The 17,420-nt window shown below is 38.5% G+C and overlaps 2 protein-coding genes across 2 annotated transcripts; one reads left to right on the top strand and one right to left on the bottom strand.

Moving 5' to 3' along the window:
* Positions 1-3,038: 3,038 nt before the first annotated feature.
* Positions 3,039-9,351, top strand: LOC119240015 (olfactory receptor 1361-like; the record flags this gene model as incomplete). The annotated part of the gene is made up of 2 exons (XM_037504387.1): positions 3,039-3,945; positions 9,341-9,351. Coding segments are annotated over exons 1-2 (918 nt in total), but the record flags the coding sequence as incomplete, so codon positions are not given.
* A 1,257-nt stretch (positions 9,352-10,608) lies between these two features.
* LOC119242177 (olfactory receptor 10H3-like) lies at positions 10,609-17,416 on the bottom strand (the record flags this gene model as incomplete). The annotated part of the gene is given in 3 exon segments (XM_037507942.1): positions 10,609-10,657; positions 16,748-16,791; positions 16,793-17,416. Coding segments are annotated over 3 exon segments (717 nt in total), but the record flags the coding sequence as incomplete, so codon positions are not given.
* Positions 17,417-17,420: the final 4 nt, after the last annotated feature.

A 17,420-nucleotide genomic window follows, 5' to 3' on the forward strand; every position in this document is an offset into this window, starting at 1 on the left:
CACAAGTCCCAATGTCAAACTCAGTAACTTTGTGGGTGAGCTCCTACTTTGGATCTCAGGAGACTGAGGCAGCTGAGGGGTGTCTGAGAAGTGTGCAGGAAACAACAGGATAATCAAGGAGGAGATTGGAGGGAGAGGTATACTGGACTAGAATTCATTGACATTGACTGAGAAGTGTGAGGGAGTAGAGTAAGCAAAAGAACTGTATCCCTGCTCCACGCTCCTGCCACTAGAGTTTGTGTTATAAACATTCATGTCTCAGGTGTACCTGAGCATACAGTGGTCTACATGAGAGTTTTGCAGGGTAAACCGCACTCCTAGTTTCTGAGAACAAGGGTTCAGAATATAAAAGGTGACAGGTTGCCTCACAGAAATGATGCATGAAACCATCTCTACTCAACTGCAGTCAGATGGCAAGTGAAAATATTGGGAGAGTCTATTATTCTTCACAAATATTTCCTGCTGCCTTGGGAAGGATTTGCACCTCTCTATTCCCCTGAAAACACAGATTGGCCATTGAACTGCTACAGGAGGAGGGGGGTTCCTGGAAGATGCTCTTAGGCACCAGCCTATGATCTACCTTTCCAACTCCTGCAGTCATTGGAAATGTTCTGGACAAAGGTTTAACCAAACTGATGAGTCCTGGAATGAATTCATCAGAGGGCACGTCCCTAGCCAACTGTGAGGGACTTGCAGCCTGAGTTAGATAATCCTTTGCTGCTGCCCAGCCATGTTGTTATTGCAGCATAGCTTAGCTGAAATTGAATAACTCAGAGTCCAAGACCTGCCCAGTGGACACCAGTCTCAGAGTCATTCATGCCCCATAAGGTCAATGGGGATGAATTTGTGGACAAATTAGAGGTGTTTATCTCACACCTTGAAGCATAAAATGAGTGACACTAAAACCCATTGTGAATAACCTACCCCCAAGATTTAATTAGGTAATAACCTGTACATCTTCCCATAATGCTACAAGGAACAGGTATGGAATATGCATGTTTCTGGAACATTCCAGACTGGTGATCTTAAAAAACAAACAGAAAAAAAGCCCTCCTTTGCTAAAGCCCCATACTCCTCTTGCTATCCTGGGAAACTGAGACTCTGGGAGTTTCTTTCACTTGCTCACACAACTGAGTGTCAGAGGTGTCATTCATGTGAATGAAATCATCATTTGTCTCTTTCCACTGTACTTGTTTCACTTAGCATGATATCCTCAATGTTCTTCTTTGTTGAGGAAAATTGTACGATTTCAACTCTTTATTGCAGTGGTATCGAGTATGTATATATACCATTTTCTTTATGCATTCATTTATCAAAGGGCTCTTAGGTTTTTTCCATTCTTGACCATTGTAAATAATATGACATATGTCTCTTCAAACTTAAGTTTGGGGTAAGTAATCATAAGTGGGATAGCTATGTCATATGGTATTTCTATTTTCAATTTTTTGAGGAATCACCATACTGCTTCTATAGTGGTTAACCAGTTTACATTCTCACCCACTGAGTACGAGGGTTAACATTGCTCTACATCCCAGCCAATAATACTTGTTTGTTAACTGAGGTAGTATTCATTATGATATTGATTTCTATGTCCTAATAACAAGTGATGATGAATCTCTTTTCATGTGCTTGTTGGCCTTTGCATGTCTCCTCTGGAGATTGTCAGATTTTCTGCCATTAAGGAAGCATACAGTATTTTGATTTTTATTTAACATTGGTTTTATTTAACATTGGTTGAAAGAGTTGTCTGTGATATAGAAGTATAGGAGCGCCCCTTCAGGTGCTGTTACCACACCACACCCACCACCAGAGCACCCACATTCTGCACCATAGTCCATTGTGGGGGTTGTTTTGTTGTTCAGATGTGTGAGTTTTTTATGTATTTTGGATATCAAGCCTTTGGCAGATATGGGTTACTACTGTCTTCTCCCTTTCACTGGGCTGCCCTTTGTGTTGTTGTTTTTTTTTTTTAATTTTATATATTTTTACATCATTTTTCATTTTTGCACAATATATGCATTTCTTCTTGGTTATATTCCCCATACAATTCCCACCCCCCTATTTTGACCCTAATCCCTCCTTTTCTACCCCTCCATAGTGTGTCTCTGGTTTATAGTTGCATGTTGATTTTGATTTTTACTTTATATAATTTGTCATTTTGAAATATTACTCAGCAATCAAAAAAGATAAACTCATACAATTTGCAGCAACATGGATGGCGCTGGAAGGGATCATGCTCAGTGAAATGAGCCAAAAAAAAAGAAAAATACCAGGTGGTCTCACTCATAGCAGGAATTTAGAAGACCTAAATAAGGGACCAGAAAAATGCCCTTTGTTTTGATGATGGTTTCTTTTGATGTGCAGACATGTTCTAGTTTGATGTTTTCCCATGTGTTTCCTTTTGTTTTTGTTTTCCCTCCCATGAAGACAGCATCACAAGGACATGACTATGGCCAATGTCAAACAGCTGATAACCTATCTTCTGAGAATTTTATGGTTTCTGGTCTTATATTCAAGGCTTTAATCCATTTTCACTTAATGTTTGTGTATGTTTAAGATGGGGATCTTGTTTTATTCTTTAGCATGTGACTCTCCAGTTGTCTCTACAACCATTTTTGAAGAGACTTCACATTGTATGGTCTTGGCTACTTTTTTATAAATTATTATTGTTTATTTTTTTTTATATATGTGTGGATTTATTTCAGGGCACTCAGTTCTATTCCACTAATTGAGGATCTTTATTTCCTTGAAATCAAAGTGTGTAACTATTTCACTAGCATCACCAAGGGTTCCCACAATATTTCTCTATATTGCAACAGATTTGAGGTATTTATGTATATTTTTCACTTAATATGTATAATAAACTTAAGATTCTGAAATTATTGATCCCAATAACAGATAAAAACAGAGGGCATGAGAGATTACTTGAGATACATCTTGAAAGATGGGTCAGCAGTGCATCAATGAGGTGAACTTACCCTTCCCTCTGAGTCCACCAACCACTGATGTCCTTCTTTCTGGCTTTAGAGCTCCCTGGCATGGACAATCACACCCAAGTCTCCGAGTTCATCCTCCTTGGCCTTACTGAACAACCCCAGCAACGGCAGGTGCTATTTGCACTGTCCTTTAGCCTATATCTTATTGGGTCTCTGGGGAACCTCCTCACCATCCTGGCCATTGTTTCAGACCCTCATCTCCACAGCCCCATGTACTTCTTCCTCAGCAACTTGTCTCTGCTTGACATCTGCTTTATCTCCACCACCATCCCCAAGATGCTGGTAAACCACCTTTGTGGGACCAACACCATCTCCTACTCAGCCTGCCTGGCCCAAATGTATTACTTCATCGTCTTTTCAGGCACTGACTGCATTATTCTCTCAGCCATGGCTTATGACCGTTACTTGGCCATCTGCTACCCACTACACTACATGACAATCATGAGCATCTTCCGGTGTGCCTTGCTGGTGATGGTACCCTGGATCTCAGTGAACCTCATTGCCATGGTCCACACTATTCTAATGACACGCCTGTCCTTCTGCACCAATAGGATCCCACACTTCTTCTGTGACCTCAATGCCTTAATCAAGCTCTCCTGCTCTGACACCCATATCAATGAGATAATGGTGTTGGTCCTTGGGGGCCCAGTGGTCCTGATCCCCTTTGTATGTATCATTGCATCTTATACCCCTATTGCTATGGCTGTGTGGAAGGTGCCCTCAGCCCGTGGAAAGTGGAAAGCATTCTCCACCTGTGGTTCTCACCTTTCTGTTGTCTGTCTCTTCTATGGCACTATCATTGGGGTCTACTTCAGCCCCACATCCACTCACACCACCCAGAGGGACATGGCAGCTACAGTGATGTACACCATGGTCACCCCCATGCTGAACCCCTTCATCTACAGCCTGCGGAACCGAGATCTGAAGAGTGCCCTCAGAAAACTTCTCAGTGGGACCCATTTTGTTAAGCCTCTTCAATGACTATAGACCAAACTGGTTTTCAAATAAACTACTACTTCACAAAATTGGAACTCAGCATGGTTATTCTTGGTCCATATTCACAATAGTAATAACTCAGTCCCATTTCAATGGTTCCACCCTCCTGATTAAAACCTGAGAATACTTGGTTAGTTGCCACAATGTCTTTAACACTTTTGACATAAATTCCCTTGAAAATGAGGATACAAAAGTAGCTAGCCTAAGCATAAACAACACTCTTTTATTTTCATGATATGCTCTTTTTATTCTTGTCTTCCTTTTCAGGTGGGGTCAGGTGGGAAAATGGAAAATATGTTCCTGGTGCCCACTTACCTATGTCAAGTATTTCTTGTTTTCAAGTATGACAGTGGTCTATTCACTACAATGAAAGCTTGCTAGATTTAAAAAAGAACAATGAAAAGAAAAATAATGAGTAAATGGTGGCATTGCTGGTACTCAGATGAGGTGATATTTGTCTTAAATAACTAGGAATGTGGATATTGTATTAACATATTGTCCATATTGGTCCAAGAACATAATAACTGCAATTTCACCATGATTTGGGGGTATTACCTTTAAAATATAATAGACTTGGTTCAACTTTTCCCTTTTCCCACAAATAAGCTAAGTGTCTCTCATCTACTCAATTTTCCCTTGAGTCTGAGTTTTGTTTTCATGAAATATGGATGATTAAATCTTCCTGCTAGCTTTTTGTTGCAAGTCAGTTAATATGATGTCTCAGTGATAGTTTTTCTCACCTGTAAACTGAAGTTCTAAGGTACATTCCCCCATGTGGTTGCAGTAACTATGCCAAATAAAACGCAACTCACAAAAGAACTCAAATGCAAGAAACATTGGATAAGTAAGACTTCTGTGGCTCAAAAAAGGTAGACTCCACAAGTTCAAGGAGATAAAGATGTATTTTAAATGAAATATGGTTGATCATCTTTAACTTTTTCTTTCAAACAATAAGGACAGAGTGATTTATTGAGCTAATTTTTAGATGTTTTCAATTTTTCTTTTTAATGGAACTATAGGCACTGAAAATAGTCCTCAACATTTTAGTTTCTGTCTATTCATTAAAAGTAGTGGCAATTCACACAGAATTTTTCAAAACCAAGATCAGGTTGTATTTTTGAAAATTAGCATTCACTTCTGTGGCAAGCAAGATATAAAGTGTTAATTTTTAAAGAGAGAGCATAGAGAAAAAAAATAACAAAGACAGCCAAAACTCACTGACTGTAGTTTTTACAGTAAAAAACTTTATCTACTTTGATTTTTTCAATTAGTATCTTCCACGTTCTATTGGGTCTGCTGAGGTTTAATTTTCATCATCTGACTGGACCTTAGAAAACAAAAGATTTGTCTGAACTGAACTTTGCCTTTAGCAATTAGCATCCAGTGGTCAAATTTTGTCCCATACACCTTCTAGATCTCTCAAAGTAATGCTTTTCCTTCTTTCTTTATATATGGTTGTTACAACTGAAGAAGGGGAAAACATGCTACAATTTCTAGTGGTAGAGGTGAGGGCTGATGCCGACATCATATAAGACACAAACAGACTCATCGTACAGTCCCAAATTTCACAGTGCCAAGAATGCCATTCCCTCAGTATTCATTTAAAAACTACTGAGCAAGTACCCTGTGCCAAGCACATTTTGAGTTGCCATCAGGAACACAGTGTTGAACTGAATGTGATTCCTAATCTCATGGACAAAAAATGATGTAGTAGAGGGCAAAGACATGGACCCTAAACAAATAACCAAGTTAATTAATGTATATGATAAATTGTGATTACAGCTATGCAGAACAATGGAAGGGTCATGAGAGTTTATAATAGGGGTGGTGACCAGTATGGGGTAATTGGAAGGTTTTCCTGAGGAAGGGTCACAACTGAGGATGTAGAGGAGTTAGGGAAGGGTGTTCCATGTGGAAAGCAACAGCCCCTGCTTGCTTGTGCAAGCGCGTGCATGGCTTACTGCAAGAACAGTTATGGATCTGGAGGGGCTGGAAAGTTTGGAAGGACTGGAGAATAAAATCAAAGATGAAACATGGATCTCACTTCACTATGGTCTATACTGAATCCTAAGAGTATACATAAGCAGAGGGCTTATCTTTCAGATTTGATCCTTCTGGCTTTTGGACAGAGACAACTAGGGAGTGGGGTGTTATGGTGGAGGAAAAGGAAAACATCCTTGGGGAAGAGACTGGACTTACATCAACAAGCAAGGCAGTTAAGGTGAATATTGATGTAGAAAAAAAGGATCATCAGAAAATTACATCTCTCAAGCTGAATTTTGCTTCCATCAATTAGCATCCAAACACTTGGAGGCTCTAATTAGAACAGGGAAGGAAGGTGTCCTTAAGTCAACCCCCCTTTTCTGGGCTCAGGGCCCTTTAATCATCCCTCTAGGCTCTGGTCCTGGCTTGGAAATAATAAAGTATAGCACAGTGGGGACCAAAACTCTCCTAACAAAAAGGGAGAAATTGTATTTACACTCTCCTAGACTTTAAACTATAATATAAGGCCATAATGTAAATAAAACAGCATGGTAATGGAACAAAAACAGACACACAGTTCAATGGCATAGTATTAACCACCCAGAAATAAGACCACACATTTTGGATAGCAGACCTATGACTATGGAGTGAAATATATACTTGGGACAAGGAAAGCCTCTTCAATAAATGGTGTTGGGAAAATCAGATTTCCTTGTGTAAAGGAATAAGACTAGATAACTGCCTCACACCATATGTAAAAATAAAAATGGACAAAAATTGGATGTACAACCTGAAAACATAGAGGAAAACATAAGAAAAACACTCTATGACATAAATTTCAGAAATATCTTTGAGATTAATCTCCACCAGCATGAAAACAAAAACAGATTAAAACAAGTAATACTACATCAAACTAAAAAGCTTCTGTACAAAAAAAGAGACAGTCACCATAATAAAGAGGCAACCTACTGAATAGAAGAAAATATTTTCACACCATACATCTGTCAATGGACCAACATAGAAGATCTACAAAGAGCTCAAACAACTCAACAACAAAAAGACAAACAACCCAATCAAGAAATGGGCAGAAAAGATAAATGGGCACTTCTCCAAAGGAGACACACCAGTGGCCAATATGTATATGAAAAATCTTCATCATCACTTATCATCAGGAAAATGCAATCAAAACCACGATGAGATACCACCTCACACATGTGACAATGGCCCATATTATTAAAACCAGATACAGCAAGTGCTGGTAAGGATATTGTGAAAAAAGGAACACTCTCACACCTTTGGGGATTTAGAGTGCTCCAGCCCCTATAGGAAGCTGTGTGGAGATTCCTCAAAACACTAAAAGTAGATCCACCATATGAGCTAACAATTGCACTCTTAGGTACCCAAAGAACACAAAAATCTACTTTGAACGGACAGCTTCTATGTTAATTGCAGCACTATTGACAATAGCCAAGATATGGATACAACCTAAATGCCCCAGGACAGATGAGTGATCAAGAAGATGTGGTATACAGACATAATGGAATACTACCCAGCCATCAAAAAAGATAAACTCATGCCATTTACAGAAACATAGATGCAATTGGAAGGGATTATTCTAAATGAAGTGAGCCAGACAGAGAAAGATAAATACTGTACGATGTCACTTACAGGTGGAATTTAGAGAAACGAAACAAAGAATTAGAAAATGACACACTTTCAAACCCTACTGTGAAAAAAATGAACAACGGTGTAAAATGTTCAATAAAAATATATTTTATAAAAAGATAATGGCCTAAGAGTATGATTTGAAATGATTTTGTTAAGGAATTAAACATCGTATTTAACAGGATTAATTTCACATGTAAAGGAACATTTTGTTTCCTTGGCTGCTATAACAAAACTTATAAACTTAGTGGCTTAATGCAATGGAAACTTATTTTCTTTTATAACTAGAAATCAGAATCTGAAATTAGTCTCAAGAGGCCTGCGTTAAAATGTCAGAAAGGTTGGTTTCTCCCAAAGGATCTTTTGGAAAATCTGTTTCTTTGCTTTTCTGGTTTCTAGAAACAACCTGCATTCATGAGCTCATAGCCTCTCCCTTAAATCATTCCAATTTGTTCCATTTCTACAGCTCCTACTTCACTCAGTCTCTCAGTCCTCCTGCCTCCCTTGTATAAATACATTGGTTATCACAATGGTTTCACCTGAATAGTCCAGGCTAATCCCTCTGTCACAAGATCCTTCCCTGGCTTTCATCAGAAAAGTCCCTTTTGCAGGTAAGGGACCATGTTCACAGGTCTGGATGAGGATATCATATGAAGGCATTGTTCAGCCTGCCACAAATAATAAAATCAACCCCCAAAGAGGCTGTAGACAATTGCCAGATAAAGAATGTCTCAAAGATACCTCCAGGAGAGTGTTTCCATCAATATGAAAGTAGTATGTACTCAAGGCTGCACTCTTTTCTTGAAATCTGTCCATGCCTTCAAATTACAATCTCCTTCTCATGATCAAATCAAACTTCTCCCTGCATCACCTAACCACCAATCCTGCATTCCTAATCATAATTCCTGCCTTGCTTCTTCACAGGTGTATGGTCTTAGACACATAGCTTAATCTGTCAGATTTGCATTTTCCTCACTTCAAAAATATGGACAACAAAGATGTGCATAATATTTGAATGTGGGTTGATGATAACTTACCTTGTGATTTATAGGAACTAATGCACATGAAATATTCATCACAATAGTTGACAAGCTGCAGGAATTTGGTGTTTTTTAATATTTTATTTTATATAATTCTTACATCTTTTTTCATCTTTGTACAATGTATCCATTTTCATTTTGGTTACATTCCCCATACAATTGCACCCCACCCCTCTTATTTTGACTCTAGTTCTTCCTCTCCCTGCCCCTCCGTAATCCCCCCTCACCATAGTGTGTCTCTGGTTTATAGTTGCTTGTTAATTTTGATTATTACTTTGCATTGATTAGTCTTTTTCCTGGTCCCTTATTTAGGTTTTCTAAATTCCTGCTATGAGTCAGACCATCCGGTATTTTTCTTTTTCTTTCTGACTTATTTCACTGAGCATGATCCCTTTAAGCTCCATCTATGTTGCTGCAAACTGCATGTGTTTATCTTTTTTGATTGCTGAGTAATATTCCATTGTGTATATGTACCACCCTCTTCTTGATCCAGTCATCTATTTTTGGGCATTTGGGCTGCTTCCATAGCTTAGCTATTGTAAATAGTGCTGCTATAAACATAGGCATGCAGGTGCCCTTTGGAATTACCGTTTCTGTGTCATTTGAGTAAATACCTAGGAGTGGAAATGCTGGATCATATGGAAGCTCTATGTTTAGTAGGTCAAGAAATCTCCACACAGCTCCCCATAGTGGTTGGACCAGTTTGCACTCCCACCAGCAATGCAGGAGTGTTCCTTTTTCTCCACAACCTTGCCAACATTTGTTTTTGCTAGTTTTTTTTTTTTAATATGTGCCATTCAAACAGCTGGGACTACATCAAATTAAAGAGCTTCTAAACAACAAAAGAGACAATAACAAAAACAAAGAGAAACCCCACCAACTGGGAGAAAATTTTTGCACCCAACAGTAATGATAAAGGACTCATCACAAACATCTACAAAGAGCTGATGAGACTCAACAAAAACAAAGAAAATAATCCAGTCAAAAAATGGGCAGAAGAGCTAAAAAGAAACTTCTCTGAAGAGGAAATGCAAATGGCCAACAGGCATATGAAAAAATGTTCAACATCACTTGAAATCAGGGAAATGCAAATCAAAACTACAATGAGATTTTGCAGCAGGGACCTTTCTTTGGTGGAGACTGTGAAAGAAGCAGAAGGCTCCCCGAGGAGCCAGAGGTAAGCTGGGAGGCTTGCCCATGCCTGGCACCTTCTAGCCTGCAGATCCAGCCCAGAGAGGAGTGACACCCACCGCTGGGGCAGACTGGGCGTGCAAGGGAGCACGTTCCCGCATCGCCATTTTGCAGCAGGGACCTTTCTTTGGTGGAGACTGTGTGAAAGAAGCAGAAGGCTCCCTGAGGAGCCCGAGGTAAGCTGGGAGGCTTGCCCATGCGAGGCGCCTTCTAGCCTGCAGTCCCAGCCCAGAGGGGAGCGATACCCACCACTGGGGCAGACCGGGTGTGCAGGGGAGCGCGTCCCCGGCACAGGCATTTTGCAGCAGGGACCTTTCTTTGGTGGAGACTGTGTAAAACCAGCAGAAGTTCCCCAGAGGAGCCAGAGGTGAGCTGGGAAGGTCGCCCAAGATGCTGGCCAGTACCAGCAACACAGTGTCACAAGGAATACGGCAAATTAGAAAATAGGCAGTAGGGAGTAGAAAAACCATATGCAACCCAGCAACTCCTCAGCAAAAAAGCACTCCGCAAAAAGAAAACCATCTACCAGATTGCAACGACAGTAACTGGAAGAACTTCTAGTCCTCCAGATAGAGAATTTAAAATTGCGTGATTAAAAAACTGACAGAAGTCATAAAGGAAAACAATGATAAGGGAAAAATAATTAATGAAAAGAAGAATGAAATTGAGTCTCTAAAGAGGGAAGTAAAAGAAATACAGGAGATCAAAGAATTAATGGAGGCGCTAAAGAACTCTGGGAAAAGCAATGAAAGCAGAATAGATGAAATGGAAGAACGAATAAGTACTCTTAAAGACATAGAAATAAAAAGAACTAAAACAGAAAAGGAAGGAGAAGTACGAAGGAAAAAGACCAAAGAAAGACTTTGGGAACTATCTGACTCCATGAGGAAAGGAAATATAAGAGTTATAGGAATCCCAGAAGGGGAAGAGAGAGATGTAGGAAAAGAGAAAATATTCAAAGATATAATTGAAGAGAACTTCCCAAACGCGAAGAAGGAGCTGAAAATTGATATACAAGAAGCAAGAACACCAAACTTCCATGACGAAAGGAAAAATACAGCAAGACACATAATAGTAAAGCTCCCAAGAATCCAGGACAAGGAAAAAATAATGAAACTGACAAGAGGGAAGAAACAGATAACATTCAAAGGGAAACCAATCAGACTGACATCAGACTTCTCCAAAGAAACACTACGGGCAAGGAGAGAGTGGAGGGACATAGTCAACAGACTCCAAGAAAACAGATGCCAACCAAGAATACTCTATACCGCAAAGCTCTCTTTCCTCTATGAAGAAAGAATAAGGACCTCCCAGACAACAGAAACTCTGGAATTTCATTACGACTAAACCACCACTCCAAAAAATACTACAAGGAGCCCTAAAGCCAGAACCTCAGAGGGACGAATAACAACAAAAGAAGGCCAAAAAAAAAGTTATTAAAAGAATAAATAAATAAAATCAAAGGAAAGACAAACACAATGGCAAATAAAGATGCTAACATATCAATACTAACTCTAAATGTAAATGGACTAAACTCTTCAATAAAAAGACACAGAGTCCCAGGCTGGATTAAGAAACAAAACCCAACCTTTTGCTGTCTCCAGGAAACACATTTAGCAGCAAAAGATAAAAATAGACTCAAAGTTAAAGGATTTAAAACAATTCTACAAGCAAATAGACCAAAAAAGAAGGCAGTAACAGCTATACTCATATCAGATAAAACAGATTTCAAACTCAAAAAGATAAAAAGAGACCCCAGTGGTCATTACATTATGATCAAGGGGACAATACTTCAAGAAGAAATAACACTCATTAAAATATATTCACCAAACGAAGGAGCACCAAAATATATCAGACAACCATTGGCATTTCTGAAAACAGACATCAGAGAAAACACGTACGTAGTGGGAGACTTCAACACACCACTATCAACAATGGATAGATCAACAAGACAAAAAATAAGTAAACACACTAAAGCTCTAAATAAAGATCTAGAGTGCTTGGGCTTAACAGACATCTATAGAACACTAAACCCAAAAAAATCTGAGTATACATTTTTCTCAAGCGCACACGGATAATTCTCCAGGATCAATCACATACTGGGGCACAAGACAAACGTCAACAGATACACCAAGATTGAAATCATACCAACCATCTTTTCTGACCATGAAGGCATCAAACTAGAAATAAACCATAAAAAGAAGGCAAGGTACACTCCTACCTCATGGAGATTGAAACCCACACTACTCGAAGTCCACTGGACTAACGAGGATATCAAAGAAGAAATTAAAAAATTCTTTGAATTGAATGACAAGGAGGACACCAATTTGCAAATGTATGGGATGCAGCAAAAGCAGTAATAAGAGGAAAATACATAGCAATAGAGGCTCACATCAAGAAACAAGAAAGAACTCAAAGAAAAAACCGAATCTCGAAGCTCAAAGATCTAGAAAAAGAACAACAAAAAAAAACCCAAAACCAGTAGAAGAAAAGAAATAATAAAAACCAAAGCAGAAATAGATGAAATTGAAACTAAAAAAACAACCCAAAAGATCAATGAAACCAAGAGCTGGTTCTTTGAAAAAATAAATAAAACAGATAAACCCCTAGCCAGACTCACAAGGGAAAAAAGGGAGAAAGCACAAATAAACAGGATAATAAATGAAAGAGGAGAAATCACAACGGACACAGCAGAAATCAAAAGAATAATTAATAACTACTATGAACAGTTATATGAAACAAGTTCAACAATGTAGAGGAGATGGACAAATTCCTACAACTCTACAATCACCCAAAGCTTGATAAAGAAGAAATAGAACACCTAAACAGACCAATTACAACTAGCAAAATTGAAATGGTAATCAAAAACCTCCCCAAAAACAAAAGCCCAGGACCTGATGGATTTACAAATGAATTCTACCAAAAATTCAGAGACACATTGGTGCCTATCCTTCACAAACTCTTCAAAAAAATTGAGAAGGAAGGGATAATACCAAACACTCTATGAAGCCAACATTACACTAATACCAAACACGAACAAGGACAACACAAAAAAAGAAAACTATAGGCCAATCTCCCTAATGAACACTGATGCAAAAATCCTCAATAAAATTTTAGCTATCAGAATCCAACAATGTATCCATAAGATAATTCACCACGACCAAGTAGGATTCATGCCAGGGACACAAGTATGGTTCAACATCTGAAAATCAATCAACATTATCCAACACATCAACAAAAAGAAATATAAAAACCAAATGATAACATCAATAGATGCTGAGAAAGCTTTCGACAAAGTGCAACACCCATTCATGATAAAAGCCCTTGAAATTCTGGGGATACAAGGAACATACCTCAACATCATAAAGGCCATATACGACAAGCTAACAGCCAGTATCATTCTCAGTGGTGAAAAGCTGAAAGCATTTCATTAAGATCTGGAACAAGACAAGGATGTCCACTCTCACCACTGCTTTTCAATATAGTAGGAAGTCCTAGCCAGAAGCAATAAGACAAGAGAAAGACATCCAAGGAATCCAAATAGGAAAAGAAGAAGTCAAACTATCACTATTTGTAGATGATATGATAATCTACAAAGGGAACCCCAAAAACTCCATAGAAAAACTAATTAAACTCATCAATCAGTTCAGCGAAGTGGCAGGATACAAAATCAAGATGCAAAAGTCAGAAGTCTTCCTATACACTAACAATAAATCTGAAGAAGAAGAAATGAAAAAACCATCCCCTTTATTATCGAAACAAAAAAAAAATCAAATACTTGGGAATAAATCTAACAAAAGAGGTAAAGGACCTTTACAAAGAAAACTATAAAACACTGTTAAAAGAAATAGAAGAAGATACAAAAAATTGAAAGACATCCCCTGCTCATGGATTGGAAGAATAAACATTATTAAAATGGCCATCCTACCAAAAGCAATATACCGATTCAATGCTATTCCAATAAAAATTTCAATGTTATTCTTCAAAGAAATAGAACAATTATTGATGAAATTCATATGGAATCACCAAAAAACCCCAAATAGCCAAAGCTCTCCTGAAAAAAAAAAAAAAAGGGAATGGAGGCATCACACGCCCAGATTTCAAACTATACTACAAAGCCATAATCATCAAAAGTGCATGGTATTGGAACAAGAACAGACACACAGACCAATGGAATCGAATAGAAAATCCAGAAATAAACCACAGATTTATGTCAACTAATATTTGACAAAGGAGCAAAGAATATGCATTGGAGCAAAGAAAGTTTGTTCAATAAATGGTGCTGGGAAAACTGGGTCGCTACATGCAAAAGAATGAAGCTTGACTACTACCTCACACCATACACAAAAATCAACTCAAAATGGATTAAAGAACTAGACATAAAATCTGAAACCATAAAATACATAGAAGGAAATATAGGCAAAACACTATGTGATATGCACATCAAAGACATCTTTACAGACAATCACCCAAAGCAGTGATAATGAAGGCAAAGATAACAGCTGGGACTACATCAAATTAAAGAGCTTCTGCACAGCAAAAGAGACAATAACATAAAACAAAAGAACCCCACCAACTGGGAGAACATTTTTGCACCCAACACTAATGATAAAGGACTGATCACAAAAATCTGCAAAGAGCTGATGAGACTCAACAACAACAATGAAAATAATCCAGTCAAAAAATGGGTAGAAGAGCTAAAAAGAAACTTCTCTGAAGAGGAAATGCAAATGGCCAACAGGCATATAGAAAAATGCTCACCATCACTCGTAATCAGGGAAATGCAAATCAAAACTACCATGAGATACCATCTAATACCAGTGAGAATGGCACATATTAAAAAAAACTAGCAACAACAAATGTTGGCGAGGTTTTGGAGAAAAAGGAACTCTCCTGCACTGGTGGAGTGCAAACTGGTCCAACCACTGTGGAGAGCTGTGTGGAGATTCTGGACCTACTAAAGATAGGGCTTCCATATGATCCAGCAATTCCACTCCTAGGTATTTACCCCAAGGACACAGAAACATCAACTCCAAAGAGCACCTGCACCCCTATGTTTATAGCAGCACTGTTTACAATAGCTAAGCTTTGGAATCAACCCAAATGCCCAAAAATAGATGACTGGATCAAGAAGATGTGGTACATATACACCATGGAATATTACTCAGCATTCATAAAAGATAAACACATGCAATTTTCAGCAACATGGATGGCGCTGGAAGGGATCATGCACAGTGAAATAAGCCAGAAAGAAAAAGAAAAATACCGGATGGTCTCACTCATAGCAGGAATCTAGAAAACTAAATAAGGGACCAGGAAAATGAATATCTATAAGAAAGTGAAAATCATAATCAACAAACAACTAGAACCAGAGACACTTTATGAGGGGAGGGGCGGCGGGGGAGGGATTGGGGTCAAAAAAAGGGTTGCAATTGTTTGGGAATATAAAAATAAAAAAAAATTTAAAAAAACTACTATGAGATACCATCTTACACCAGTGAGAATAGCTGCAGGAATTTGATATGTGATCGCCATTATTGTATTTACCATTCTATCTTCTGCCACCAACTCAATTATACCGGTTCACCTCTGAATTACAAAATTTCCATCACACAGAAGGCTTCCTTCATGATTCTCAGTCATAGAATATTTGGAAACACTAGCATGGGAATCACATAGACCGAAAGTTACATCAAACCCCTTCATTCACAAGTTGTGGTGCCTTAATCAATATTTTTCACCTGCATAATAGTGGTACCCTCAAAGGAAGCATCTGAACACTCATTGTGCATCTTGAGATAGTGCTTTTCCCTTCAAACATCCTCAATAGATATAATTTAAATATAGTAATAAGAGACTGATGTTTGAATGAAAGTCTTATGGGGGAGAAAAAGCAAGGGATTCCCATAAGTTGTCAGTAACATCTTGTTAATGTTAATATGTCTTACCTAAGCATTGAAACTTTGCAGCATATTCTCTCTCTCTCTCTCTCTCTCTCTCTCTCTCTCTCTCTCTCTCTCTCTCTCTCTCTCTATCTCTCTCTCTCTACATTCTTCCCTGTTATCTACCCTCCCTTCTCCCTCATTTTCCCTTTTTTTCTCCTTTGTTATATACAAATTGTCCTATTACCAACTTCTGTATCTTTTTTCTTCTTATTTTATCTCATATCATTTTATCCAATTAACCATAGATATTTGACATTCTTCCTTCCCACTAATGATGATTCTACTCTCTTTCTTCATAACTCTCTTAATCTCACTCTCTCACTTTACATTTGACATTCATTACTAACTCTGTTCAAGGTAGAAACAAGTCTTTCCTAGGGTTACCACTGCCAACAACAGTGAGAAACTATATAACAAACTTGGATAAAAGAATTTATTTTCCATTGTATGCATATATTCATTTAAAAAAATATGATTTTAAATAATGGACACAGTACATACACATAGAACAGGCCCAAAGCTGGGTTGCATTTATTGTTATCTTTATGTTATTTTTGTTCATTCTTACATTGGCAAGTATGGGATAAAGTATCCCCCTACTTGTCCGTTAAAGAATAACCATGTGCATAAGCCCAGATACATCCAAGGGATGTTGTCCACCTGTTCATATACATATAACAAATTTTAAAGTATAGATAGTGGGATGGAGTTGGTCACAGTAGGACATAAACAAAAGATCATAATCACCTGAGTCTATACAAGAGAAGTAAATAGCAGAAAATCATTTAGATACCATGCAGAGCAACCTATAGAGTATGGTTATTTCATGGATCTGCTTCTTAACAAAAGTCTTTTGAAGATATATAGTCCTATCATGTTTTCTTCACCACCACAGTGGCAGTCAAGAATTTTTATGGCATTTATTAGTTACTTATTCCTGAAGCTAAAAATGATAGGACTGGGGAAGGGGGATAAAGACTGTATAGGTGGTGGCCATCATGGTGTCACTGTAAATAGAATGGGGGCCCTTGGACTTGAGATAGATGATGGAGGCAAAATCATAGTGCACCACCACCACAGTGAGATGGGATACACATGTGGAAAAGGTCTTGTGCGGACCCTCAGCAGAGGGAATCCTCAAGATAACAGCATCAATGAAGACATAGGAGAGGATGATGAGGAATAAACATCCCATCAGAGGTGTAACACAAACCAGGATTACAAACAAAATGACAGGCAATGTCTCACTCCCACAGACCAACTTCAAGAGAGGGAATAAATGGCAGAAGAAATAATGGATCACATTAGACCCACAGAAGGTGAGATGAAAAACTACTGATGTCACCATCATCCCTATGAAAGAGCCACCAGCCCAGGACCAGGCCACAGGACGGGCATAGCCATGGGGACTCATGAGCACATTGTAGCTCAGGGGGTGACAGATGGCCACATAGAGGTTATAGCCCATGACCATGAGCAGGAAGTAATGGGTATAGCAAAACATGAAGGAAAAAAACATCTGGGTAGCACAGGCCTTGAAGGTGATGGTGCGGTGAGTAGAGACCATATCAACAAACATTCGAGGGGTGATGGCAACAGTGAAA

The sequence above is a fragment of the Talpa occidentalis genome, unplaced genomic scaffold (assembly GCF_014898055.3).
Source record: "Talpa occidentalis isolate TD23 unplaced genomic scaffold, MPIMG_talOcc4v2.1 talOcc4.12, whole genome shotgun sequence".
Lineage (NCBI taxonomy): Eukaryota > Metazoa > Chordata > Mammalia > Eulipotyphla > Talpidae > Talpa > Talpa occidentalis.